The sequence below is a fragment of the Coccidioides posadasii genome, chromosome 4 (assembly GCF_018416015.2).
Source record: "Coccidioides posadasii str. Silveira chromosome 4, complete sequence".
In the NCBI taxonomy this organism is placed as follows: Eukaryota; Fungi; Ascomycota; class Eurotiomycetes; order Onygenales; family Onygenaceae; genus Coccidioides; species Coccidioides posadasii.
This window is the reverse complement of record NC_089410.1, coordinates 529,294-554,634: the sequence shown is the minus strand read 5'-3', so window position 1 is coordinate 554,634 and position 25,341 is coordinate 529,294. Positions and strand designations below refer to the sequence as shown.

Below are 25,341 nucleotides of genomic sequence, written 5' to 3'. Positions count from 1 at the left end.
ATGAAAGACTGCATAATAGATTATGAATCCCTGTACACCAAGACTGGGTTGATCCAGAGTGATATCTCCCTGTGAAATCCTTTGGTCAACAAAGATGATAACAATCTCTCTTGGCAGTTCTTCTTAACCAACCTCAACCTTGCCATCTGAGCACAATGTGATGGGTTCTTGGGAGTGTGAGGCAAAACTAGCACCAGGGCATTCATGGCAATTAGCATGCTCTATGGGGAGAAGCACTCATTCATGCATGATCTTGAGTCATTCTTCTGGGTTCTTTTCTGGATCTGTGTTCACTATGAAGGCCCAGGAAGAGTGAGGTGTGAGGATTGTACATGTGGATCAGCATGACAATGAATCTCTAGGAGGAATATACATGGAAAAAGAGTATGTGAGGTAAAAGGTCTGTATTCTGGCAACTATATACAACTTGTAAACAAGATTGCCACTGGCTCCCAGCAAGAGATTCACACAGTGACAGTCTTTTATGTGTGCTCACAAGCATGTGACTTAGTGCCTCACAAGAACACATGCAACTCCCAGCAGCTCACAAGCTGAGGCCTCTGGCTCTCACAGGTGCTGTTCATCCATGTAAGAGGTTCACAGTGAATTCTTACAGATTCCCCCCCCTTGTAAGCCTTGGTCCCTCAAAGCAGCTGTCTCATTAAAAATCTTCATGAGTAGAAAAACAAAAAACCTCTTGGGAAAAATAAAAATTTCCTCATAAGGAAAAGAGTACAGCCTCACTAGAGATGTGATATCAACACAACTCTAATAACACAACAGAACCCAATAACACAACAATATGTAGAGAGTCTCTATTGTTCTTGCTAGCCCTGTGTCACTATTAGATAATGAACACTAGCTTAAGAGAGAGCTTTTTCTTGCTTTCTCTTTCTCTTCTTTTCTTCTCTTCCTTCTCTAGCCTATATCATAGGAGGTCTCTGATGTTCTGGAAGAAAAATGGCTTCACTTCAACATTCTGTGTGATTGGCTGAAAGGCCACAAGCTGGTGAGTTCACCCCTGGTTGTGCCTTTGCTTCGCATGGCCATTTGGTTTTGTCTTCATGTGGGGTTTGGTTTGTGGAGAGACTGATGCTTGCTAGCAGTTGCTGCTGGTGTGCAGTCCTCTCCCCCCCTCTCTTGTAACTTGTCTCTGCTTTCCTTCCTTGGGAGAACTCCCACCCTCTCTTTTGTGAATGAGATTGGGCCTTCAGTGAGTAGTTGTGAGAAGTTTGGGAAGTATTTATAACTGACAGTTCTAGGGCATTGTTATTCTCTCTCCCCCCTCTCCACTAGTTGTTGCTGCCCCCTCCACACCAGCTCAAGCTGTAAGTATTTCTTGTGAGCTGACATTGATTTGTGTGCTGATAAAGTTAGGGTTCTGCTGCTCTGTCTTTCTCTCTTACAGTTGTTGCTCTGGCCCTAGCCAGAAATGTGAGTATCCTCTATCATATTTCAGTTTACAGCTAATCTTCTTTAGATTGTTGTTGTTGTTGTTTCCTCTGTGCCAGCAGGGTTTGTGAGTGCCATAATTCTGTAGAGTGCTTGGGACTGCCCAGCACCCCCCCTGTGAGACTGATAATGATGGTTCCAGACCATCTTCATCTAAATACTGCCAGCTGCTACTTTTGCTGATGCATTGCAGGCCAATCTGGTGGTTCTTCCAGGCCTTTCCTCTTATACAGGGGCACAAGCTTTGTCTGTCTGTAAAAGAGCATGGTGTTGCAAGTCTATCCAAAGACCTGTGCTTATTGCTGGTTTGGATAATCTAAATCAGTTGACTATCCATACCCAGCTCTGCAAGAGTATTCTTATAACTAGAGCTGAGGCCCAGCTGCCACCAGAACAGAAGTGCTCTGCCTGCAAGAGAGTACAGCAGAGCTATAGCAATATAGTCTTTGCAGAGTGCATCTCTGTAAGCTTGGGTCAAAAATGTAACAACTGTCTATACTATAGACACCTTGCTTGCTCTTTTCAGCAGTGAGATTATGGGTAGTTGTTACAGGTCTTTACAGAAGGAGCTGGAGACTCTAATTACATAGTCTTAGTTTAGTTTTTCTTCTTTTGTTTTGAAATCAATTGAATTTAGTTCAGTTTGATTATATCTTTTCTCTCCCTAACTCATTTTCTAGTTCCACTACCTTCATCTATTGTAGTGGGGATTCCAGTACCTCATTAGGACAAAGGTTGTTCTGGTCTGAGGCGCAAACCACCCCAAAGCTACTATTCTTGAGCTATATAAACCACCTGTAGCCCCTGCATCTTGCTTATTACCTTCATGCACCATTGCTCTTTTCTACACACTTGTTCCTTACTACCAGTTCAGCTATTAGTTAGAGAATATGAAGATTTCTTGTTCATGAAATGTGCTACTGTTCCTCATTAGAGCTGCCTGTGTTAGTACAGGGCTCTTTAGTACTATTACTCCTTGCAAGCTTAGGTGTCTGTTAGAACATATCTATCTCTACACTTACTACTTGACCATACCCTTACTATGTGGTGATTTTTCATCTTTCTTGTGCTCTCACCATATCAACTAACTTGCCTACTTTGATGAGGCATCCCATCATACCCCGCTCCATTTGGTGACCAAGCTGAGACCTGAAGATGATGATGTGGTGATTTGGTGACTGCCAAGGAAGAGAAAAACAAATTCTGAGACACATGAAGTGATACACTATTTCAAGGTAAGATCTTATGGACTAGGAACACAGTACTAATCAGTTTTTTTTAGGAATAAGATTAGGGAGCTTAGATTTGAATGCCTCTTATCTAGAGCTTGCCTGATAAACAGGTTTTTGGAAGATATTGACTAATAGACAGAACATACTGTGTGACATGACCAAAGATCAAGAAACCAAGAAATTGGAATCAGAATCAACTATGGCTGAAGGTACTACAGGATCATATGCAATTATGTTACTGGGTGAGGACAAGAGAATTGTGGTTCATTTCCACATTTCTATGCCTTCCCCTGGCATGGCAAATGCACCTTGGTTTGACAGCAGAGATGCTACCCTGTTTATTGAAAGGTTTTATCAGATGTGCAAGGATCATGGGGTAATTGACCCTAAAAACATTATTGAATGGTTGGCTAGGTACTGTGTTACATGGATTGGAGAATGGATGAAGACCTTGGAAGGCTACAAAGAAGGTAATTGGGAAGTATTCTCCAAAGAGATTATTCATAAATTTTGTGATTAAGACATCACTTACAAGATTCACTGTCAGGATTACCTCCAGGCAATTACAAAGAAACTGTGTGCTTGGGATGGCAATATTCATGCCTATGTTTGAGAATACACTACTATTGCCAGTACAGTTCAAGCAAATGGAAGGCTTGATGAATTCACTAAGGTGTCTTGGTTCCTTCAGGGGCTACCTGAGAAGCTCCAGAATAAGGTTATTGACAAGGCCAAGCTCAATCTTTCAGATGATATGTTGCTTATTGATTTTAGGAAAGTTGTTTGGGTGACCATGGATTTGATTGACCAGTATGAAGGGAATAAGAAGGTCTTTGAAGAAGATGAAATGAAACAAAAGAAAATAGAGAAGCTTGGTGAGCAATATCAATTGGCTAACAAGCCTCCTACAGTTGAAGCTCCAAAGAAAACAGCTAGTTTTGCAAAGACTGAAGAATCTGAATCAAAAGCCAAAGCCAAGGGCTCTAACAGCACTAATATTGAAGCTGCTATTGAAAAGATGACCAATAAGTTCACAAATTTGGCATTGGCCATGAGAGTACAATCAAATCAGATACAAGGGAATTCTGATCAGTATTATATGCTGCAGAGAGAAGGACCTCCAAAATCTATACCAAATTATCCAACAAATGTGACTGTTAATCCTACAACTGTACAAGAGAATACTCAACTGCCAGTCAACCCCTATTTGGCTTGAAATGGCTCTCCTATGACAGGCTATAGTAGTGCTTGTGGATGAGGAGAAGCTCAAACTGGAGGAATTTTGATATGTCCCTCATGCTTCTACTGTGGAAAACCTGGACATCATCAATCTCAGTGTTATGAATACCAATCCAATATGAGTAATGGATACTGCCATATTGATGATAAAGGGAACTTACACATGGGCTCTAAGGGTCAAAACTATCAAGCTGTCACTCCTAAATCTGGAATCCCAAACATGTATATTGTGTGGTCTATGGAAGAGGATGAATGAGTGATTCTGGAGTCAACAAGCCCTAAAAAGAAGATCAATCAGCAAGAAGAGACACCTCCTGCAAATTCAACCAGTGTGAAGATTCAAGCAGGACAGCTTGCATATCTAATGTCTGATGGAGAATCTGATTTGGATAAGGAATATGAACCATTGGAAGAAAGGACATCAGTCAATGTTGGAACAGTTGGAGAAGCTAAGAACAATCAAAGAGCTAAGATTGCAACACCCCATACTCAGCATACTGGACAATTTATTACTTACCAGGATAATCAGGCTAGTGTTGATGACAATATCATGGAAGATATTGAACCAATTAATCAGAAGAAGCCTGAAATTCAGAACAAGTCTGTGGAGAAACAAAGATCAAGATATTCTGCAACAGATCACTTATCCTCTCAGATCCATGATTCAACAGATGCCAATGAATTAATGGGTTGAATTCTCAATGGAAAAGTCAAATTGTCAGTCAAGGAGCTTATAGGTGTATCACCAAAGCTTTATCAAGCATTCTTCAGATCAGGCTGGAATAACAGTACTAGCAAAAGCCATGCAAGGGTTGGAGTCTCCAAACCAGTTCAGTCTGAGCTAAAGATCAATTCCAGTCAACTTACTTCAAAGCTCATGGTGCCAAAATCCAAAACAGCATATGGAATGCATTCATTATATGCGCCAGTCACTATAAACCAACAAGAATTAATGGTGTTGATCAATACTGGTTCAGAAATCAATTTGTTGTCTTAGAAGTACACTGAAATGTTGAAATTGCCAATGGAAAATAAGCCACAAGTGACCATGGTTGTTCAAACAGGAGAAGTCACTTCTTTTTACACATTTTGTGATGAAGTGCCTGTTCAAATTGGAGATATTGTTACACATACCTCTTTTCTTATATTCAAGGGAGGGGATCAGCAACTTATTCTTGGAAGACCTTGGCAATTTGCTGTCTGTTGGGGGTGCAACACCTCAGAAGACAGCAGAGTGAACTGTGAAATTTATAATAAAGAACAAACATGTTGTCTAGTTTTCAAAGACTTTAAGCCAAACTTGAGCAACATGAGATATGCAACTGATAAATCAAACAGCAATCATTTAAACAATTCAATGGGCATTTAATCAGGCAGATGCCTGTGGATACAAGGCCTGAGGAGAATGAAGAAGATGTGATGAAGACAATAAGTATAAGAATTAATGATGAGAAGGTTGAAGGTCAGGAGATTGAAAAGAATAGGGAAGTCAGAAGCATTGGCAGCATTGCCAGCATTGGTGCTTACAGCAATGAGGAGAAACATAATTCCAGCATTGGTGAATCCAAAAGTGTGCTAAGTCTAATCAGATTGACCAGTGTGCTGGTGAATCAAATGGACTAATCAGAAGACAAGGATAATTTTGCATTGGGAGTTCAGATTTTCCAATCTCCACTTCCCAATCCAGACAGCATCACAGCTCACTGCAAACATTACACACATGATATAAATTCCAGTTTAATTTGCAAACCTATTCCACAAAGTGCTCAATTAATTTACACATCTCTGAACAAAAATCACAATTTTGTCACAAAGAAATTGTGTCAGATAGATATTTTCAATTGTGGATGGGACATCAGGCCACCTTCTTCAGAGGTCTGGAGAGTGTGCACTGCTTATAAGTGGAAAGCTGATAAGATAAAGCTATTAGCACCTGGAAAATCTGATGAAAGCAAGCCAGAAGGCCTAGATAATTGGGTGGATGTTTGTTTGGATAAGTATTACCCTGAGAAGAAACACATCACATTTAATTATGAATTTGATGACCATATTAGGCCTAGGATTGCGCCCTTTCCTGTTGGAGAACAGCTAACAAATGAGAGAATTGAGAAGCTCAAAATTGGATTCAAACTGACAAGTCAGGAGAAGGAATTTTTCATATCAGTCCTTTATAAATGTGAAGGAGCATTGGCTTGATCATTCAAAGACCTATGTGGCATTCATCCTGAATGCTTGCCTCTCCAGGTTATTCAGACAGAGCCTCATGAGGCTTGGCAGACTAAGACTTACCAAATTCCTCATGCTCTACATGATAAGCTAATTAAAATCATTCAGGACAGGTTAGAAGCTAAAACATTGAAGCCTTGCCATGGTTCATATACCAATCCCTATTTTCTGGTCGCAAAGAAACAGAAAGGTGAATATCATTTAGTTGACACAGCACATATGTACAACAAAGTTACTATTCAGGACACTTTTATTTCTCCTAATGTTGACAAATACACTGAAGACTTCAGTGGACTTGTTATGGCTAGCCTATGCAACTTATTCTCTGGATATGATAATTTTCTGTTAGCTGAAGAAAGCAGAGATATGACAGCCATTGCAATCCCTATTGAGCTCTTTCACCATACAAATTTAGTCCAAGGGGCAACAAATTCGCCAGCTCAAGCCCAATGCAGGATAATGAAGATAATACACAAGGTTTTTCCAGAGATTGCTCAAGCCTTTATGGATGATCTTGGGATAAAAGAATCACATGTCAAAGATGAAACTGAAGTCCTCCCAGGAATAAGAAGATTTGTTTATGACCATCTGCAGAACCTGGACTACATTCTATGGCTTGTCAAAATCTCTGGGGCCAGGATCTCCAGCACCAAATCTCAATTCTGCATGTCTGGAGTCAATGTTGTTGGATGAGTCTGCAACTATGACAGACAACAACCTGAGGAAGCCAAGGTGGCTAAAATTGTGAATTGGCCTACTCCTACAAGTGTTACAGAATTATGAGGATTTCTAGGGCTTGCTGGATATTTCCAAATACTCATAGAGCATTATAGTTGGATAACCAAACCTTTACATTATCTGCTTCAACAAAATGTTACATGGACATGGACTGAAGAGCAAAATGACATCTTTATGCTTTTGAAAGAAAAGTTATGTTTATTCCCTATCATTCTCCCAATCAATTACAAACAGGATCCTTTGCTTATCACTGTGGCTGTTGATGCCAGTGGATTAGGATGGGGAGGATGCATTATTCAGGAGCAACAAGGAGCTTGACATCCTGCACAATATGAATCTGGAGTATGGAGTGATTCAGAGAAAACATATGATGCTGGCAAACAAGAATGCAGAGCTGTTTTAAAAGTCTTCAAGAAATTCCAACACCATATCTATGGAGTGCCCTTTACCTTGGAAATTGATGCAAAAACTCTTGTTGCCCAACTTAATAGGACTGCTACAGATGTTCCAGAAGCTTTGGTTACCAATTGGATAGCTTGGATATGCCTCTTTGACTTTACTGTTAAACATGTTCCTGGGACAAAACACACAGCTGCTGACAGACTATCTCACTGAGGACTAGGTATTGGGGAACAGCCTGAATCTGAAGAAGATGAAGATCTGTTTGCCTTTATGGATTCTATAAGAGTTTTAGCTGGCCAAGCTCTTGATAGTGAAGACCTTAGGATACTGGACTCAACATATTCAGAAGAATTGGAGAAAATTGCACAATACCTAACCACCCTATCAAAACCATTGGGCATGGAAGGAAAAGAGTACGCGAGATTCTGAAGAAAAGCAATTAAATATGTGGTGGAGGCCAATCAGCTATTTAGGCAAGTGGGATCTGGTGTGTCTCTAAGACATGTTGTGGACAACAAAGAACAGCACAAACAAATTTTACACATGATGCATGATGAATTTGGCCATAAAGGGTGAGAGGGAACATACTCTGCCCTACAAGCTTGATACTGATGGTCAGGAATGTATAAAGATGTGTCTGCTTATGTGAAGCACTGTTCTCAATGTTAACAAAGAGATTTGCAAAGATTGAGTGAAGAGCTTCATCCTATCTGGGCCCCTATCTGTTGGGAGAAAGTTGGGGTGGATATCAAGCACATGCCTTCCTGTTGAGGATGAAATTATTTGGTTGTTGCCAGATGTGACTTCACTAGATGGGTGGAAGCTAGAGTCTTGAAAAAGGCAACAGCTGAAGCTGTGGCCAAATTTCTTTATGAGGATATCATCTGTCAATGGGGCCTGCCTGCCAAATTTGTTATGGATGGAGGACCAGAAAATAAGGATGTTGTGGAGACCTTACTGAAGAAATTCAACATTAAACACATTGTTATTTCACCCTATAACCCTCCTGCAAATGGTATGGTGGAAGTTGGCCATAAGCCTTTGGCTGATGGGCTAGCTAAAGCTACCAATAACACTGGAAGGGATTGGATTAAACATCTTCCTGTGATTCTGATGGCAGATCAAATGACAACTAAGGCTAGTACTGGTGTCTTCTCTTATAGATTGCTAATGGGCCAGGAGGCAGTTCTTCCAATTGAACTCAAGATTCCTACTTGGCAAACAATTCCCTGGCAAAAGATTTGAACAACTGAAGACCTGCTTCTGATGCAAGCACAGCAAATCAAAAGACAAGATGAGAATGTTCTGGAAGCAGCTTATCATCAGCTCTGAATGCATACTAGAAATAAGAAATACTTTGATGATACCCATAATGTTCAGACCAACTCTCTTCTACCTGGAGACCTTGTCTTGCTTCACAATACCAAAGAAGAACAGAATATGTCTAGAAATAACACCCTGTGCTTTTGATAGCTAGGACCCTATAGGGTTAAGTCTGCCAATCAAGAACTAGGTGCCTATCATCTTGAAGAGTTAGATGGCACTGAACTCAAAGGATCTATTGCAGGAAACAGATTAAAGAAGTACCTTATGAAACCTGGAATAGAGCCATTCAATAATAGCCCAGCAGATTCTGATGTAGAGATGGAGAACATCTCTCAAAGATATGCCACCAGAAGTTGACCTAACATTCCCTCTAGCAGTTTCTCAGATATTAGCTTCTTGGATCAGAATGAAAATGAAAATGATCAAGAAGAAATGGAGCAAATGTGATTTCCAACTGTTATACCAGATGACTGAAGCTTTGCTGTTGTTATATCTCCACAAGATGTTTAATTTGTTGTGTTTTGTTTGCAAAGATGAAGTTTTTTGCTTGCTTATTCAGAAAGTTTCTTTTATTTGTCTGCAAAGTGAAGTTTTTGCTTGCTCTTTCAGAAAGTTTCTCTTTCTTTGTTATTTGCTTAGCATTCACTTTTTCTGGAGATATTTAAAGGTCAATTTTTCTTTGCTGAAGCTTTTACTTTCTTTTACATTCAAGCTTGATTCTTTTTACAGATTCAACATTTCCTTCTATTCTGTTATTCTGACATTTGCAAATTTTTTGATTCCTGATATTCTTCAAAAATGGCTGGACAAAGCAACCTGCCTCCTTTAGCACCAGCAACTGAAAACCAAGGCCTGGTTGTTACCAGAGACAGTGGAGTTAACTTGAATGGCTATTTCTTCAATAACCTAACAGCAGCTATGAAATACATTGATAACCAAGCTCCACACCATCAATATGGTCTACAAGTTGAGCTGATGAACACACTTATGCAAGTGACTGATGTAGTCACTGACTTAGTGGCCCATTTCTATCAATATGTTGAAAGATCCAGAGCTTGGCAACATGTTACACACACCAATTTTGAAGCTGATTTCCATGATGCTTGAAAGGTTACCCTGGATGTTGAATGATGTTGCATTGATATGCAAAAGATCAAGGATAGGCTTGTCACTACATGGGGGATAGACAGGATTGATGCCATATGGCCAAAAGTGGAGAGCCTGTGGGCTGCACAAAAGCTTCACCATACTCTAAATGTCTACAAGGATTGGGATAAGTTTGCCAACAATATTAACAGTGCAGTGCTCTGAAGACTAGATGCTACAGGAGCTGGACATCACCAGAGCTTAGCTATATTGCCAGGTGATTATACTACAGCTGACAAAGAAGTCAATCACACTTGTGAACTTTCTTCAAGAGATGCCCTATGCTGACAAGGACTGACTATTGGAAACTATGGTCTTCTACAGCTGTTGGCTCTTCCACAGTCATCTAGCTCCCAATGTTCAATTCAGGATATTGCTAGGAGCTCTTCCACTGCAAGCAGCCCCTGAGGTCTACTAGAAGGACCACAGTCACCAAGATCATGAAGAGATGTTCCAATGGGTGGGATGTCAATGCCATATAGCTGCAATGTATCAGGAGCCTCTATACATAGTACAATGTTAATTAGATTGCATGAATTGGAAACTGGCCAATCACAGCTGTCATTTGGATTCACCAGTGCGCTGGCCAATCCACCCAGCCAATCAGAAGCTCCAAAGTGCTGCAGTGAAAGAATTACAGCCATGTCAGCACACCAAACCCTCCAAGGCCTAGGCAACAAAGATGAGTCTGTCATTCCTCCTGAAAGTGACAAGGAAATACTCTGACATGAACAAGAAGAATCTGTCATGGCAGTACACTCTGGTACTTGTCATTGCCATGGTTTTGAACAGCAGCTTCTCCAAAAGATAAAGAGTACAAAAACACATTCAGAGTTGGAGCTTATTCACATCCTGGAGCAGTTAGGAAAGGCCTTTAGCAATAAGAAAGCTGACATCTATCTATACTATAACCATGCTAAACTAATGGCTTCAAAACTTGGTTTACAGACTCGCACACTTAATAGGGAGAAGCTTCTCAACCATTTGGCTTACATCCATAGGAATCATCATAACATTGGCTCAGTCAAGACCAATGACAGCACCTACCTCTGGTTCCATTTGGCAAATAGACCAGCTAGAGCTGAAGATGCTTTAGACATTTACAAATTCAAACATCAGCCAATTATCCCTCTGGTTGCAAACATGAGAACATTCAACTTCAACCAATACATGTGAATAACTGGAGTTAACAAGTTCACCACCAGCAATCTTCAGAAGGAATGGGAAACAACTGGGTCTGTTGTCATTCCCCAGCTAATGCACTGGTGGAACAATAAGTTACAAGGCACCACCACCACAGTACTCACCCAGGTCAATGGTGAATATGACATGTACTACTATCATTAGTGAATGATGGGAGGTCGCGACAATTACAGATGGTTGAGAACAATGTATCACAGTATCAGCCAACAACTTATGCGCCAGGACCCTGTGTACTACCTATGGTATGTACTGACAAGATCTGACCATGCTTGGAAATTAATCTCCTATCCATACTACACCAAGTATGCTAAGCCAGAGGATAAAACTGGGTTTTGCCATATTGATGTTAATGTTCCAGATGCTATTACTACTGGAAGGGGCATTAACATAATACAAGGATTCTTGACCTTAACTGCAGAAGAGCCTGGTGACTGTACAGAAATCTTGTCAGGAATGCATAACCACCTAGAGGATTGGTGGGGACTAGTCAAAGAACAAGGCTTATCCACTGATGGCTATGTTCACCACATTAAAGATACAATGTATATCAAAGACAACAAAAGAAAATTTGGTATTGGGTGGACCAACATTATTTGCAAACCTGGCAATGTCTGAATTACAAGCCCTCTGCTACCCCATGGAGCCCATGGTCCATGCAAAAAGGTCTGACATACTATGCTACCCTGGTATGTGGCAATCCAAGAGGACCATGAACATCTAGAAGTCAATGAAGCTGGTACATGGTCCCAGCTCTCCACTGCACATAGAGATCTAGTTCCAGGGCCTTTGTCTCCATCTGGCCATTCAAATCATTACACATTGGTTCCATATCAATTCCCTACCGCTATTCAATTACAAGGCTTAGGAGCTATATCAGATGCCCTGGTAGGATGAATTAGGTGGGACAACCCCATGGTAATTGAGGAACTTGATATTCTCTTTGGCCCTGATGATAAAAAGGCTCAGGACTTCATTAATAACTGGTGCCTAAAGGCCATGTGAATTGCTCTGGATGCCATTGTCAAGACTTACCAAATTGAAAAGAAAGCTTTTGGTAATAAATCCTATTGGCATTGCGTGCACAACAACATTGACCCAGTGTCAGTTTGGCCTTCTCCTCCTCCTGAGAACTTGGTAGAAGAAGAGGATCATGGTGATCACTATTAGAGATTGCTGCTATCACTCTCCTTATTCTTATTTCCTATGTTTTTCCTTACCAGACTGCTCATTACTATTTATTATTCTCTTATTTTACTAAATTGGTTTTGTTTTATTTTATATGTTGTTTGTTGTCAGGGGATGCCAACATTGAAGGCCAGGAGGAAATGTAGTGGGGATTCCAGTATCTCATTAGGACAAAGGTTGTTCTGGTCTGAGGCACAAACCACCCCAAAGCTACTATCCTTGAGCTATATAAACCACCTGTAGCCCCTGCATCTTGCTTATTACCTTCATGCACCATTGCTCTTTTCTACACACTCATTCCTTACTACCAGTTTGGCTATTAGTTAGAGAATATGAAGATTTCTTGTTCATGAAATGTGCTACTGTTTCTCATTAGAGCTGCCTGTGTTAGTACAGGGCTCTTTAGTACTATTACTCCTTGCAAGCTTAGGTGTCTGTTAGAACATATCTATCTCTACACTTACTACTTGACCATACCCTTACTATGTGGTGATTTTTCACCTTTCTTGTGCTCTCACCATATCAACCAACTCGCCTACTTTGACGAGGCATCCCATCGTACCCCGCTCCACTATCTCTTTTGTGAACCAGGCTTGTCCAGGTTCCTACTATAGAATTGTTGGAGTAGCTTTCTCAGTGAATGAACATTGCTTGTGGAAATCCATATCTTGTCCTTCTCATCATTATATTCTTCCCAATGTACTCTGTACCACAGCTTGTGACTCTTTCTTTTTGAGTTAATTATCTTACAGACCCAGTACTTCTTTTCATTCTCATCTGTCTTATGAACTTTATGATAAGATGAGCTATCAATTTCTTTGTGGGTCTTGTGTTCACAGAGCAGAGATACATGAAAAATATCATGAGTTTGCAGACCTGGAGGCAGTTCCAGTCTGTAGACTTGTGAGTCTATCTTCTCCACAATTCTACAAGACCCATGCCTCAACAAATCCAGTTTTTTGTTAGGCTGTGTGGTCTTGATATTGTGAAGGTCAAGTCACATCTTGTCTCCCATCTGAAAGATCTTTGTGATGTGCTTCTGATTATAGTACTTCTTCTGATAGACTTGTGTCTTTATAAGTAATTTCTTGATCTCTTTATAGAGCAATCTCATTGTCTCTGCCTGATCCCTTGAATTCTTGCACACATAGCTATACTTATCAGAGTTCAAGAATTCTGTTTGTGGATTCAGTTCATATGTCAGCTAGAAAGATGATTTCTGTGTAGAAGCCTGTTGTGAGTTATTATACACAAACTCAGTTATTGGCAATCACATCATCCAGTTATTCTGATTATAATTGACATAGCTTTACAGATACTGCTCCAGCACATTATTCAGTTTCTCAGTCTGACCATCAGTTTGCAGATGGAATGCTGTGCTCATTGCTCTTGTGATCTTCAAGATGTGAGTCAAATCATTCTAAAATTCACTCACAAACAGAGATTCTTGATCTGTTACTATGCTTGCAGGTAATCTGTGTAATCTCACTATCTTGTGAATAAAGAGATGGGCTAATTTCTCTGATGTCAGCTTCTTTGTTATAGGAATAAAGTAAGTCATCTTTGTAAACTGATTCACTACAACCAGAATACAGTCAAACTGCATCTTCTCAAAATTCAGGCTTGTAGAGAGATCTGTAATAACATCCATGCTAATAAATTCCCAAGAGTAATTTAGAATTAGTAAGAGTGATAGTTCTTCTTGAGACTTTCTGCAAACTCTTCTTGAGCTCTGGCAGACTCTACAGACTTCACAACACTTCTTCACCAGTTCTCTCATTCTTGGCCAAAAGTATTTGCAAGCTATAAGCTTGTATATTCTTGCTGTAGCAAAATGCTCTGTGAGAGGTAGGTCATGATGATATCTAATTAGCTCTATTCACAGAGTCTCATTCTGAGAAATGTACATATGACTATCTCTATAGAGAATATTCTTCTTCTCTTTCCACATCATGAATTTCTTTGTGCCCATCTTAATGCCTTTACAGACCTCAGCTGCATAGTCATCACTTTGCAGTAGATTTGGCAGTGATGTCAACAGATTGAAGCTGCTCTTTTTATAAGAATTCTTCTTGCAGACCAGATCTTTAATCTTCTGAATCTGTGTTATAATCTTCTTCACTTTGCACATGTCTTCCAAGACAATCTTTGCAAGTAGTTTCTTGGTCTCAGCCTAAAGCTTTGTGAAGATAAGTTATGTATTCTCATCTTCTCTCTTCTCTTTCTGGTTAGAAGAAACTTGAGCTGTTAATTTTAACTTTTCTGTAATCTCTTACTCTTTTGCAAGCATTACTCTTAGTTGATTTGCAGTCTCATAACTCTTCTTATTATCTAGACCAGTCTTCTTGATATAGTCAGGTCTTTACAAGAGTCCATCTGCTGGATTCTTAGTTCCTTTTACATGGTCAACTGTGAACCAAAAGACTGTCAGTCTTTGTGCCCAACAGATCTGTCTTCATGAGAGATCTTGAGCAGTCTGAAAAGTAGCACAAACTATTATGATCTGTAAGAACTTGAACTGGTGTTCACAAGCCTTCCAACTAGCAGCACCAATATCTAAATAACTCCACAATCACAAGCAGTTCCTGATTATGAATACTATAGTTCATCTCTGTGAATTGCATCTTCTGCAAATAAAACCCAACTGGAACCCAGATGCCATTCTTCACCAGCTATAATAGAATACCACACACCATAAAGTCAGATGCATCTGTTTTCAATCTGGTCTTCTGTTCTATATCAAAATGGTGAAGCATAACAGCTTCTGTAAATGCTCTTTTCAGACTTATAAAGACTTCATAATCTTTCTCAGTCATAAAAGTATTGGCTTCTCTTCTTATCTCTTTTTACACATGTCTGCTTAGCTTTGCTTCTCCTTTTTTTAGAAGAGCAGTCAGACTGCAGGCTATCTTAGAGAATCTTGAAATGAAGCACCTGTAAAAGTTTGCAAATTCTAAAAAGATCTGGATCTCTTTCTTACTGGTTGGCTCTGGCCAGTCAAGAATAGTGTTCATGTGGCTCTTCTCCATAAGAACACCCTCTGATGTTATGACATACTCAAGATAGTCAATCTTGTAAGCATTGAACTTGCACTTTGCCAGCTTGCAATAAAGATCTGTATTCTTAAGTGTCTTAAGTACTAATTTCACATGCTGCTTATGATTCTTCTTGTGAGCTGAGTACACAACCATATTATCAAGATAGGCCACCACAAACACATCCAGATATTTGCTAAGTGCCTTTGTGATATATGATTGGAAAGCTGCCAGTGCATTTATAAGTCTAAAGAGCACTATCAAGTACTCAAATAATCTCTGTGGAGTCTGAAATGCAGTCTTCCACTTATTTTCTTTATAAATTCTCAGTCTATAGTAGATATTCTTGATATTTAACTGAGTGAATATTGCAGCTCCTGTGAGCTTATACAACACATCTTCAATCAGTGATAGAGAATATCTATTCTTGACTGTTTTTGAATTCAGGTTGTGATAGTCCACACATATTCTTAGTCTGCTATTCTTCTTGAATGTGAACAGGATGGGTGCTTCTGCAGATGACTTGAAAGACTGGATGAATCTATGAATTAGAGCACTGCTCAGATATTTATGAAGAGTCTCTTGCTCAGTTTATAAAAGTCTGTATGTTCTTCCAAATCCTGACTACTTCTCTGATTCAAGATCTATGGCCAAATTATCTTTGTGATGTGGTGGCAGCTCCCAAGCTCTCTTGTTACTAAACACTTCTGTGAGTTCACAGTAGACTTCTAGTATCTGGAGATCTAGGTCTGCTGTCACCACCTGTTCTGATTCACAGAGAGTCATTATATAGATGGACTTCTCTTCTTCCACAAGCTCTGAGAGATTAACTAGTTTAATCTTCATGAGTGGGTTGTGACACACAGTTTGGAACTCTAGTCTTAGTTTCTTGAAACATATCTTGGAATTGTGTTGCTGCAGTCAGCTCAAATCCACTAGCATCTCATCTCTTATATTTATGATCATCACTTGTTCATGGAATAACTGCCAGTTTCTGTGAGAGTCACAAGCTTTAAAGAATATATTTACAATCTCTTCTGCAAGAGTGACATTCTCATAATCCATAGCAGTTTTAATCTCTATAGGCATCTTGTGCATCTCTAAATCTAGCTTTGCAGCCAATCACAAACTGATCACTAGAGATTGACAGCCTGAATCTATTAGTGCTGACCAGATAATACTTCTGTCAGTTGGGCTTTGTGTGTCTAGAACAATAGAGAGGAGAGCAAGAAGACTGTTCTTGAACAACTTTATTATATTAATTCTATCTACTTACAGCCTCTCAACTTTCTATTTGTTATTCTTCTTCTTCTTGAAACAGTCTTTCACAAGATGGCTCTTTTGGCCACACTCAAAGCACCTCTCATTCTTTTTCAAAACTTTGTAATTCTTGATAAGATTCTTTCCCATCTTCTGAGCAAGCCTCTGGGATTGACTTCTCTTATTTATTTACAGTCTTGAGTCATTGATCTTCATACCTCCACAAGCACTTCCAACTGAATTGATAGACTTCACATATAAGATATTCTTTGTATAGGCTACTGACACACTTGGTCAGAGCTGGGTGGCCAGTACTATTATATCATTAATGTCATCTGGTATCTCCAGCTGTTCATCCAGTTTGGTTTGCATGGGCTTATCCAAGCCTCATATAAACAGGTTCTTCTTTATTTTTGTGGAATCTTTAAATTCTTCACCAATCTCTGTTGTGAGCTCTAGGAATTGTTGGTGATAGATATAATCAGTTTCATCCAAACTTTTGCAAAGATCAAAGATTGCTTGTCAAGAGTTTTATGTGTGGTTTGCTGGGTCTCCTAGCCTTGTATGTAGAAATTCTTTAAGGCCAGTCCAGTTGTTTTTTGATGGATTGCCTTTGTGATAAGCCTCCCAAAGATTTTTCTCAATATAACCAAGTCCTGTAAGAGTGTACATGAGAGTATCCTCATCATTCAGTTTGCTTGCATCACAAATGGATTCAATATCTGAGATAAACTGGTGATATTCTGTGTAGGTTCCAGTCTGGTAGCACTTTGTGTATTGTGGTGGTCTCAAGATTAACAGATGCTTTGTAGGTGTTGAGTTGAAGATAGCTATATCAAGAGATTCACTTTGCAAGTGCTTTTGGGTGTTCTGAAGAGCATTCAACTTCTCTTGCCATTTCACCATTTTCTTTAGTAGTTTGGTCTCCTTGTGAAGCTGTTGGATTTTATCTTTTAGTATCAGAGTAGACTCTCTCTCTGAGTTCACAGTGCTTGTTTTATTAACAGTTGAGAGAGGTGAGGTATCAAGATTAATTATCTCTTCACAAACTTGGGTTTGTTCTTCAGGTAGGTTTTTGACTGGTGTCCCAGGTTCATGAGTTTCAGGGAGTTGGCTTCTTTGTGTTGATACCATTGTCAGGTGTCACCAAAGAAGAGTGGCAAAATGTAAGAATCATACATATGGATCAGTGTGACAATGAATCTCTAGAAGAAATATACATGGAAAAAGAGTACACAAGATAAAAGATCTGTATTCTGGCAACTATTGTAGTGGGGATTCCGGTACCTCATTAGGACAAAGGTTGTTCCGGTCTGAGGCGCAAACCACCCTAAAGCTACTATCCTTGAGCTATATAAATCACCTGTAGCCCCTGCATCTTGCTTATTACCTTCATGCACCATTGCTCTTTTCTACACACTTGTTCCTTACTACCAGTTTGGCTATTAGTTAGAGAATATGAAGATTTCTTGTTCATGAAATGTGCTACTGTTCTGTTACGAACGTAGACCTAGACCAACCAAGCATCGGACGACGTCGGATGTTCAGGGGTATTCACGTGACCCCAACGCTGAACGTATAAGGATCACACGATTCGCATGGATCGTGGGAACCCCAGCGTTCAGTCTCCGAGTGAGGGGACCCCTACGTTTTACGCACGACTCCCTCCCACCAGTTGCGGGCATCGTACCTACTTAGCTCTTTCGTATCCCTAATCCTGGGAAAACCTACGTGACATACGACCGGTTCCCCTAACATGTTCCTCATTAGAGCTGCCTGTGTTAGTACAGGGCTCTTTAGTACTATTACTCCTTGCAAGCTTAGGTGTCTGTTAGAACATATCTATCTCTACACTTACTACTCGACCATACCCTTACTATGTGGTGATTTTTCACCTTTCTTGTGCTCTCACCATATCAACCAACTCGCCTACTTTGACGAGGCATCCCATCGTACCCCGCTCCACTATATACAACTTGTAAACAAGATTGCCACTGGCTCCCAGCAAGAGATTCACACAGTGACAGCCTTTTATGTGTGCTCATGAGCACGTGACTTAGTGCCTTGTGAGGACACATGCAACTCCCAGCAGCTCACAAGCTGAGGCCTCTGGCCCTCACGGGTGCTGTTCATCTGTGTAAGGGGTTCGCGGCGAATCCTTACATGAGGCATGTGGAGGATTTTGAACAGTGGAATTATATGAATACAAGAGATCTGGCTGGCATGAAGAAGGGTGTAATTAGTGATGAATTGGATTTTCTTACAACCATGGATGACTACTTCACTCCATACTACCAGCCATTATCGCGATGGGTCAACAGGCTATGATGGGTTGTCTTTCCAAACGGCGGTTGATGGAAAGAAATAAACCCAAACCTGGGCTTGGAAATGAGAAAAATACTTCAAGATGCACAGGAAGATATGGAGGTCACAGATTAGATCATGCTTAGCTGTTCTATTTAATACTATTTGAAGCTGGAAAGGTTTAATGACGGAGTTACCATTTGGGAATATCAGTCTTTCTTAAGCCAGCCAGACACCGGACGCCCACCTATTACAGAAGAACCATCCAGCTTATGTAAATCGGTGGAGCCATAGTTACGTTAACTAGTTAACCCATGGCTGAAGGCTGATGTCCAGGCTATGCAGCATGGCAAGGGACCTTGGAACAGTACCTTTCTCTAGTGACCCTAGTCACAATGCTGCGGAAGGAGGTCCAAGTGTAAGGATTCTAATTCAGGTTCAGCAAGATAAAGCTATCTTCATTGATACTACGGAGTATGCTACTTGACAAATAAGGTAGGTTCTGGTAACAAGACGTGGTTCGGTTAAGCTCCCCTGGAACCTTAGCTATCCCAAGTCACGTGAGTCCGTGGTAGGTTGGCTTTCATTGGACCAGAAAGAGTTCAAGGCGTTGGTACTTCCCGCTTTCCCCACGCAGTCTGAGCCAAGAAGCCAGTGCCAAGCGTATCATGGTCTCGAAGGGCCTACAAGGCTACTACAGTAATATGCGGAAGCTATAGGAACCACGGAACGTGCACTCCATACATTCGTGCCCTCACTCTCTCACGAGAACCGGGATGAAAACTGTAGGAGATTTCTCGAACCGCTTCCAACGCCTATGGGGACTTTTAGAGTATGAAACTGCTCTGCGTCGGATCAAAGAAGATCCGAGCCGCTAAGCTGGAGGCTAACTACATAGAGACTAGTGTCTCGATACAATGCTAATGCCAATATTACTTCTGATGTTAGTACGGAGTACTCCGTACATAGCAAAGAATTCCAAAATTGGTTTTTTGGATAGGGTGATCTGTAAGGTTTGAATAAGGTTGCTGTGGGTTAAGACAGCAAAAGAGTGGCAGAAATTCTGTAACTACAGTAGTTACCTAGTTTTCAGAATCAAGAAATTCTCTCAATTTGAAATGAAATCCTCAATCTCATAGTTCAAACTTCAGTTACATTCTAGAACTGAGCTCATTTCCTGAAAGGAAGTGTTGTCAGAAGGATAATAGAAATCCTACAGTGCTCCAACAGTTTGCTATTTGGATTACAGTTCTCGCATAATTCCTAATTAGGTTACTGTGAGATCTCGGAAATGTAAGGGTTTCTCGGACCAACGAAATATATGGTCTTATCTTATCATTTCGGTCCGATAATGAGCCGATCGCTGCTTAGTCAGGTCGTGCGCCGGGATCGTCGTCCTTCCCGAGTGAGACTGCCCCTTAGCGACCGCCAGAGACATTAACCACTTCGTCGATCCAGTCACCTTGCGGAGTACATTCTTTTCCCAATTGTCCATCATGGCTTGATGCTTTGACTGCCTGTTGGCTGGGTCAACTCAGGACTCCCTCCTCTATTCTTGTAACTACTTTGTTATCACTCTCCTTTTTTGACGGTTTCGCGCCAACTGTCGCATTCCTGCGCGCTGGCTGGCGCTTACGACGGTGAATAGCCACGGGGCGACCGCGCATCTTTTTTTTTAACTCACTGCTTCATTTTCGTACGAGAAACACGTTATTATTTCTAATTCCATTCATTTATGCGACAATGGCATCCTCGCCAGAGAGCCCTGTCTCTTCGCTTTCGCGAACCCACTCCCTGCCAGGGTTGAAGGATCTGGAAGCTGGGTATGTCACCGAGGAGAAAATAGCCACGAAGGATAAAGGCGCGCGAGTGGCCATTGCCCAACTTGCGGCCGTTCCTCGTCGCAAGCCACTCCCTGGATCGACATTAGGATATGCGCAACATAAGGAGGACGTTCCGGTGTCTACTAAAAAGAGCCTATTTTTTGGATTGTCAATGGCAATGTTGAAAGAGGAAGTGAGGTTCGGCGGGAACAAGAAGAAACAAAGATTATTCTTTTGCGGAATAGCTGCTGCTCTTGTGCTCTTGGTCTTGATAATTGGCTTAGCAGTGGGCTTGTCGAAGAAAAAGTGAGCTTCGTCATCCCGCGTTTTCTCGACTTGATTTGCTGGCATTGCTTGCCTTCATTGGATAACAGAAGGCTAAATGGATTCGTATAGGAAAAGCTCGAACCTGCCTCTACCCCTCGATAATGGTGGCCCCTACTCCGGGGATCTCACGTACTATGAGCCGGGCCTAGGAGCTTGTGGCATAACCAGCGCTGCCTCCGAGAATGTCTGTGCTGTCTCGCGGATCTTGTACGACGCCGCAAGTACAGGGTCAAACCCGAACCAAAACCCACTTTGTGGGTTGAAGCTTCGACTCAGACGGGGTGACAAGAGCGTCGACGTGACTGTTGTTGATAGATGTACGACCACTTTCATCGTGACATTGGTTCATTTCTTCTCTTTTGTACGTGTTGCGCATCGTTGCTGACTACGCTTCACAGGTGTTGCTTGCGAACCAACGGACATCGACGTGTCCGTGAACGTGTTTGAGAAACTTGCCCTGGTTGAACAAGGCAGAGTTGATGTGGAATGGGCTTGGCTGGAAAAGGCCCCTGTTAAAGTGCCACACGACTAGGATATGATCGAAGTGGCATGCAATATAAATGCCGCGGAAAGGCTAATTTAATGGTCTCTGGTAACTTCCTTGGTCGCAGGTCGAACATAAGTCAATAGTCCGGAAGATCCGGTTCAACGTCGCGTCTCCACGCCTTGAGTCCACCTTTCATATCAGCAATAGTCCTTTCTCCGTTTCGATCGATACCCAATTCCCTTAATTTCTGAACTGCAACTTGAGAATCATTTCCTTGTCGGCACACAATGTACACTGCATCGGAAGAGTTAAATATTGACACTGGAAGCCAGGAAGGCTGATCGGCGGATTGCTTCCCGAGGTTTTGCGTACTAGTAAGGCTGGAAGATGATAATATCTGCGAGATCGGTATGTTGATGCTATTTGGAAGGGCACATATATCGTATTGCACCTTCTCTCGCACATCGATAAGGATTGGCTCCTCTACCGTTTCCTTGCAAGACGTTCTAGTCAGTTGGGCCTGGATGTATTCCGTTGGTGTAATGCGCTGGTTACTGTCGAGAAGGGATGGCGGGTTCAAAGAGCCACAGAACTGAACATAGTCCGTCGAGCCACTGCGTAACGACTCGAGGGTGATGGACGGGTTTGCGGAGCAGACACTGCAGTTTGCCCTACGCTTGCGTAGTCGAATATTGCGAAACGGCGGTGTCGAGTATGCAGAGAAGAGGTGAAGAGATGGAACGATTGATTGTTCACCCGTTTCGGCCGTCATAGGCGAAGCGATGACTCGAATCGTTTCCAGAGCCTGCATCACACCCATGAGCCCCACAACGGGCCCAATGATTCCTCCATCTGCGCAGCTTATGACGGAATCCACTGGCGGAGGCTTGGGAAAAACGCAGCGATAGCATGAGCCTCCTGATATATCTCCCGGTGACCTCGGAGGGTAGTTTAGGATCATCAACTGGCCCTCAGTCCGAAGGGCCGACGCAGATACTACTGGCTTTCCGAGCAGCACAGCCGTGTCGGAGATTAAGTATCTTGTGGCCGGATTATCCGTACAGTCCAAGATAACATCGTACTTTTCGAAAATATCTGGAGCTTCGTGCGGTGTTAGGCGGGTCCGGTAGGGAATATACTTGGGATGCGGATTTAGTCTGTATTATATAGCTTTTTAGCAGTGTCGAATAGCCGAGCCCTTCAAAGGGGTTAACCCACTCTTCTAAATATTCAACTGCGCTATCCACCTTATATTTTCCGGCATTTTTGGTCCGATGTAGAATCTGTCGGTGCAGGTTCGAAGCTTCAACCGTATCCCCGTCGATGATTCCAAGGGTGCCCACGCCGGCGCCGGCAAGGTACATCGCTGCAGGACATCCAAGGCCGCCTGCGCCGACGATGAGAACTGCCGCATTCCGAAGCTTGAGTTGCCCTGTTGTAGTTGAAATAAAGAAAAAAAAATAATTATTACTACTATGCCCACGGCGGAGGCTTGGAGAGCAAGCCAGACAAAGACTGGACCGTACCTTGCAAACCAATCTGTTCAACGATCATCTGTCGCCCATAGCGCCGATACTCATCCTGCTGCAAAGGCCACTTGCGCTTCCAAAAATCCTCTCGAACGCCATTGTTGAAATCCGAACTTTCAGTCGTCGTAGCCGCACTAGAAGATGGCGTTGCGGTGTCTGTGTTATCTTGGGAGGCTTGGTGGTCGATCTCAGCGAGTTGCTGCTTTAGCTGGAGGAGGTGCTGCTCCGCTTTTAAAATTTGAGCTTGGAGGGAGGCGCGGGTATCTTCTATGGAGGTCATGCTGGTGTTGATTTCGGGTGTGTTGTTTTTCGAGGGGATGAACTTTCTTGACGATGGTGATGAGAGGGGCTCCAGAGTTCCCGAGAGGCAAAATGTTCAACTAGGGGATCGCGAATTTATTCCGCCAAATCAGTCCGGAGATGTTTGTACTTCAAAAACCAAATACCACAATGAAAAGCAAAAGGTTCCCTTTGGGGAAAGTCGGTTAGATTTATATTTCGATTAAATACGCCGCCAAACTACTCTGCGCGATGCTCAAAAGAACAAAACTCGCCACCCCCGAATCGCCAACATGTTATCTATCTATCCCCCATCCTTAGTTGACCCGTTCTCTGATCCTGTTCCATACTGAAGCTCAAGGTTGAAGCAGGGTAATCGCAAAAATAATCGCTCGTTCATGGTAGGGTTCGAAATTTTCAACATTAGATAAGATAACATAAACAACCCATAAGTGCATGTCGATTCTACATGACTGGTATCCAGAGAAAGCACTAATGGCGTCGGGTAATGTAAGGGAAATGAACAAAGGAGAAACGTATGACCTGGTGCGTTTATCGCTCGATAAGGGATGGGATATCGTCAACTTTGACCTTGCCTTCAAGAATTCCTAGAGTACCATGAGTGGCTGCTATGACGTAGGCTGGGATGGCTTTGTAGACTTACCGTAAACAGCCGTAAAGAGAGGGAATTCATCCTCGAGCCCCTGCTTCTTCAAAAAGGCATGGACTTCTCTGGCGCTGAGTGTACCCTGCAGCATCTGGCCGTTGAGCTCTGTCTTCTCGACCTCCTCGACCGTCAAGCCGCGCTCAACAGCAAGCTTGGCACAGCGGTGGTTGCGGCCGCCGTTGCAACTGGTAATGAGGTCGGCGACACCACAGCTCTCCTCGGTAAAAGTTTGGGGGTTGACCGTCTCACCGAAAAATTTCTTGCCGAATTTTACCATTTCCAACAGTCCAACACGCATGATAGCGGCTTTCGCGTTGTCGCCCCATCCCTTCCCGTCAACGAAACCAGTAGCTAGGGCCACGATGTTCTTCAACGCTCCTCCGAGAGACACACCAGCGACATCGTGGACCACACGAACGTGGAAGTAAGGGCGGTGGAACAGAGTTTTGATAAAGACGTGGTCAACCGGAGGGTATTCCGCCGGCAAGGGCCTGAGCTTCACCTTCGAGTAGCTGCCCGATGAATCTCTGTGCTGGAAATGCACTATATCGTTGACGTTCACCATCGACGAAACGGGTGACATGTTCTGGGGTGTTGGCGCCTTGGAGTCTAGGTGTGGTGGGTCGTATGCGATCGTGGTCTCGGAGTAGAGGCCCTTGGCGATCTCGCTTGCAATGTTGGCACCAGACAATGCACCGCAGTAGATCCCCAGCTCCCTGCCAATAACCTCTGAGAACAGGCTTACTCCCTCGTCTGTCACGCTCACACCTTTGATGCAGGAGATCCCTCGGGCGTATGGCAAGATATGACCCTTGAGTTTCTGGCAAATGCCCACAATGAACTGATGAGGCAGATTGAAGACCAAAATGCTGGAGTCCTTGACGGAGTCCTCCAGGGAAGGGTTCGCGCGCAGGTTGTCTGGGAGGGTAATGTTCGGTAGGTATTTGACGTTCTCGTGTAGCTGGTTGATTACGTCTGAAAGGCTCTGCACGCTGTTGCAGAGCGGCGACGAAGGGTCATAGTGTCTTGACGTTTTGGGGATCTCGATCTGCTCTTCGTACACCCACATATTGACAACAGGTTCAAAAAGATCCGGGTTCGCGGCGACGTTCTCTGCGACCATCTTGGAAATTGAGGAACCCCTATCGCCACCGTCAGAACCACCCCTAACCAGGCCCTGGTAGACGCTGAGGAACTCACCAATTGCCAGAACCGACCACGGTCACTTTGTGTTTCTTCGTGTACGGAGAAAGTCGCGCCATGGTGTATTTTCGCTGGAAGGTGAGATTCAAAGAAACAAATGCGCGGGGCAAGGAGACAGTGATATGTGAAGATAGTGGAGAAGTAAAAGCTGTTGAGGGACGGAGAAGAGCGAGTTGCGATACAACGGAAACCCGCAGGACTCCCATGCAGTCTACAGGGTAATACGGGGAAGAAGGGGAGGGTGGCGTCTGGAGCGGGGGAACTTGGGGGAGCGTCCA

At 42.4% G+C, this 25,341-nt stretch overlaps 3 protein-coding genes across 3 annotated transcripts; 1 reads left to right on the top strand and 2 right to left on the bottom strand.

Annotated features, from left to right (window-relative positions):
* Positions 1-20,091: 20,091 nt before the first annotated feature.
* D8B26_007085 (uncharacterized protein) lies at positions 20,092-21,904 on the top strand. Its single transcript, XM_003071942.2, has 3 exons — positions 20,092-20,877; positions 20,968-21,215; positions 21,297-21,904. The coding sequence occupies exons 1-3, from the start codon at positions 20,492-20,494 to the stop codon at positions 21,428-21,430; spliced, it is 768 nt and encodes a 255-aa protein (XP_003071988.1). The 5' UTR covers positions 20,092-20,491; the 3' UTR covers positions 21,431-21,904.
* UBA4 (Urmylation protein) lies at positions 21,522-23,228 on the bottom strand (the record flags this gene model as incomplete). Its single annotated transcript, XM_003071941.2, has 3 exons — positions 22,912-23,228; positions 22,604-22,817; positions 21,522-22,542 (listed from the first exon to the last, which is right to left on the bottom strand). Exons 1-3 carry the CDS (start codon positions 23,192-23,194, stop codon positions 21,522-21,524), a joined length of 1,518 nt encoding a protein of 505 aa, XP_003071987.1. The 5' UTR covers positions 23,195-23,228.
* Positions 23,229-23,378: 150 nt separating this feature from the next.
* Positions 23,379-25,270, bottom strand: GPD1 (glycerol-3-phosphate dehydrogenase). The gene is made up of 3 exons (XM_066125411.1): positions 25,061-25,270; positions 23,858-25,002; positions 23,379-23,801 (listed from the first exon to the last, which is right to left on the bottom strand). Exons 1-3 carry the CDS (start codon positions 25,267-25,269, stop codon positions 23,746-23,748), a joined length of 1,410 nt encoding a protein of 469 aa, XP_065981493.1. The 5' UTR covers position 25,270; the 3' UTR covers positions 23,379-23,745.
* Positions 25,271-25,341: the final 71 nt, after the last annotated feature.

Bases quoted from the DNA above. Each gene is read 5' to 3' on its own strand.
- D8B26_007085 (XM_003071942.2), top strand. From the start codon at position 20,492: ATGGCATCCTCGCCAGAGAGCCCTGTCTCTTCGCTTTCGCGAACCCAC. The intron at 20,878-20,967 runs GTGAGCTTCGTC...GGATTCGTATAG, and splicing joins GTGGGCTTGTCGAAGAAAAA to GAAAAGCTCGAACCTGCCTC. The intron at 21,216-21,296 runs GTACGACCACTT...TACGCTTCACAG, and splicing joins CGTGACTGTTGTTGATAGAT to GTGTTGCTTGCGAACCAACG.
- GPD1 (XM_066125411.1), bottom strand. From the start codon at position 25,269: ATGGGAGTCCTGCGGGTTTCCGTTGTATCGCAACTCGCTCTTCTCCGT. The intron at 25,003-25,060 runs GTGAGTTCCTCA...CGGTGGCGATAG, and splicing joins GTGGTCGGTTCTGGCAATTG to GGGTTCCTCAATTTCCAAGA. The intron at 23,802-23,857 runs GTAAGTCTACAA...ATGGTACTCTAG, and splicing joins TCTCTTTACGGCTGTTTACG to GAATTCTTGAAGGCAAGGTC.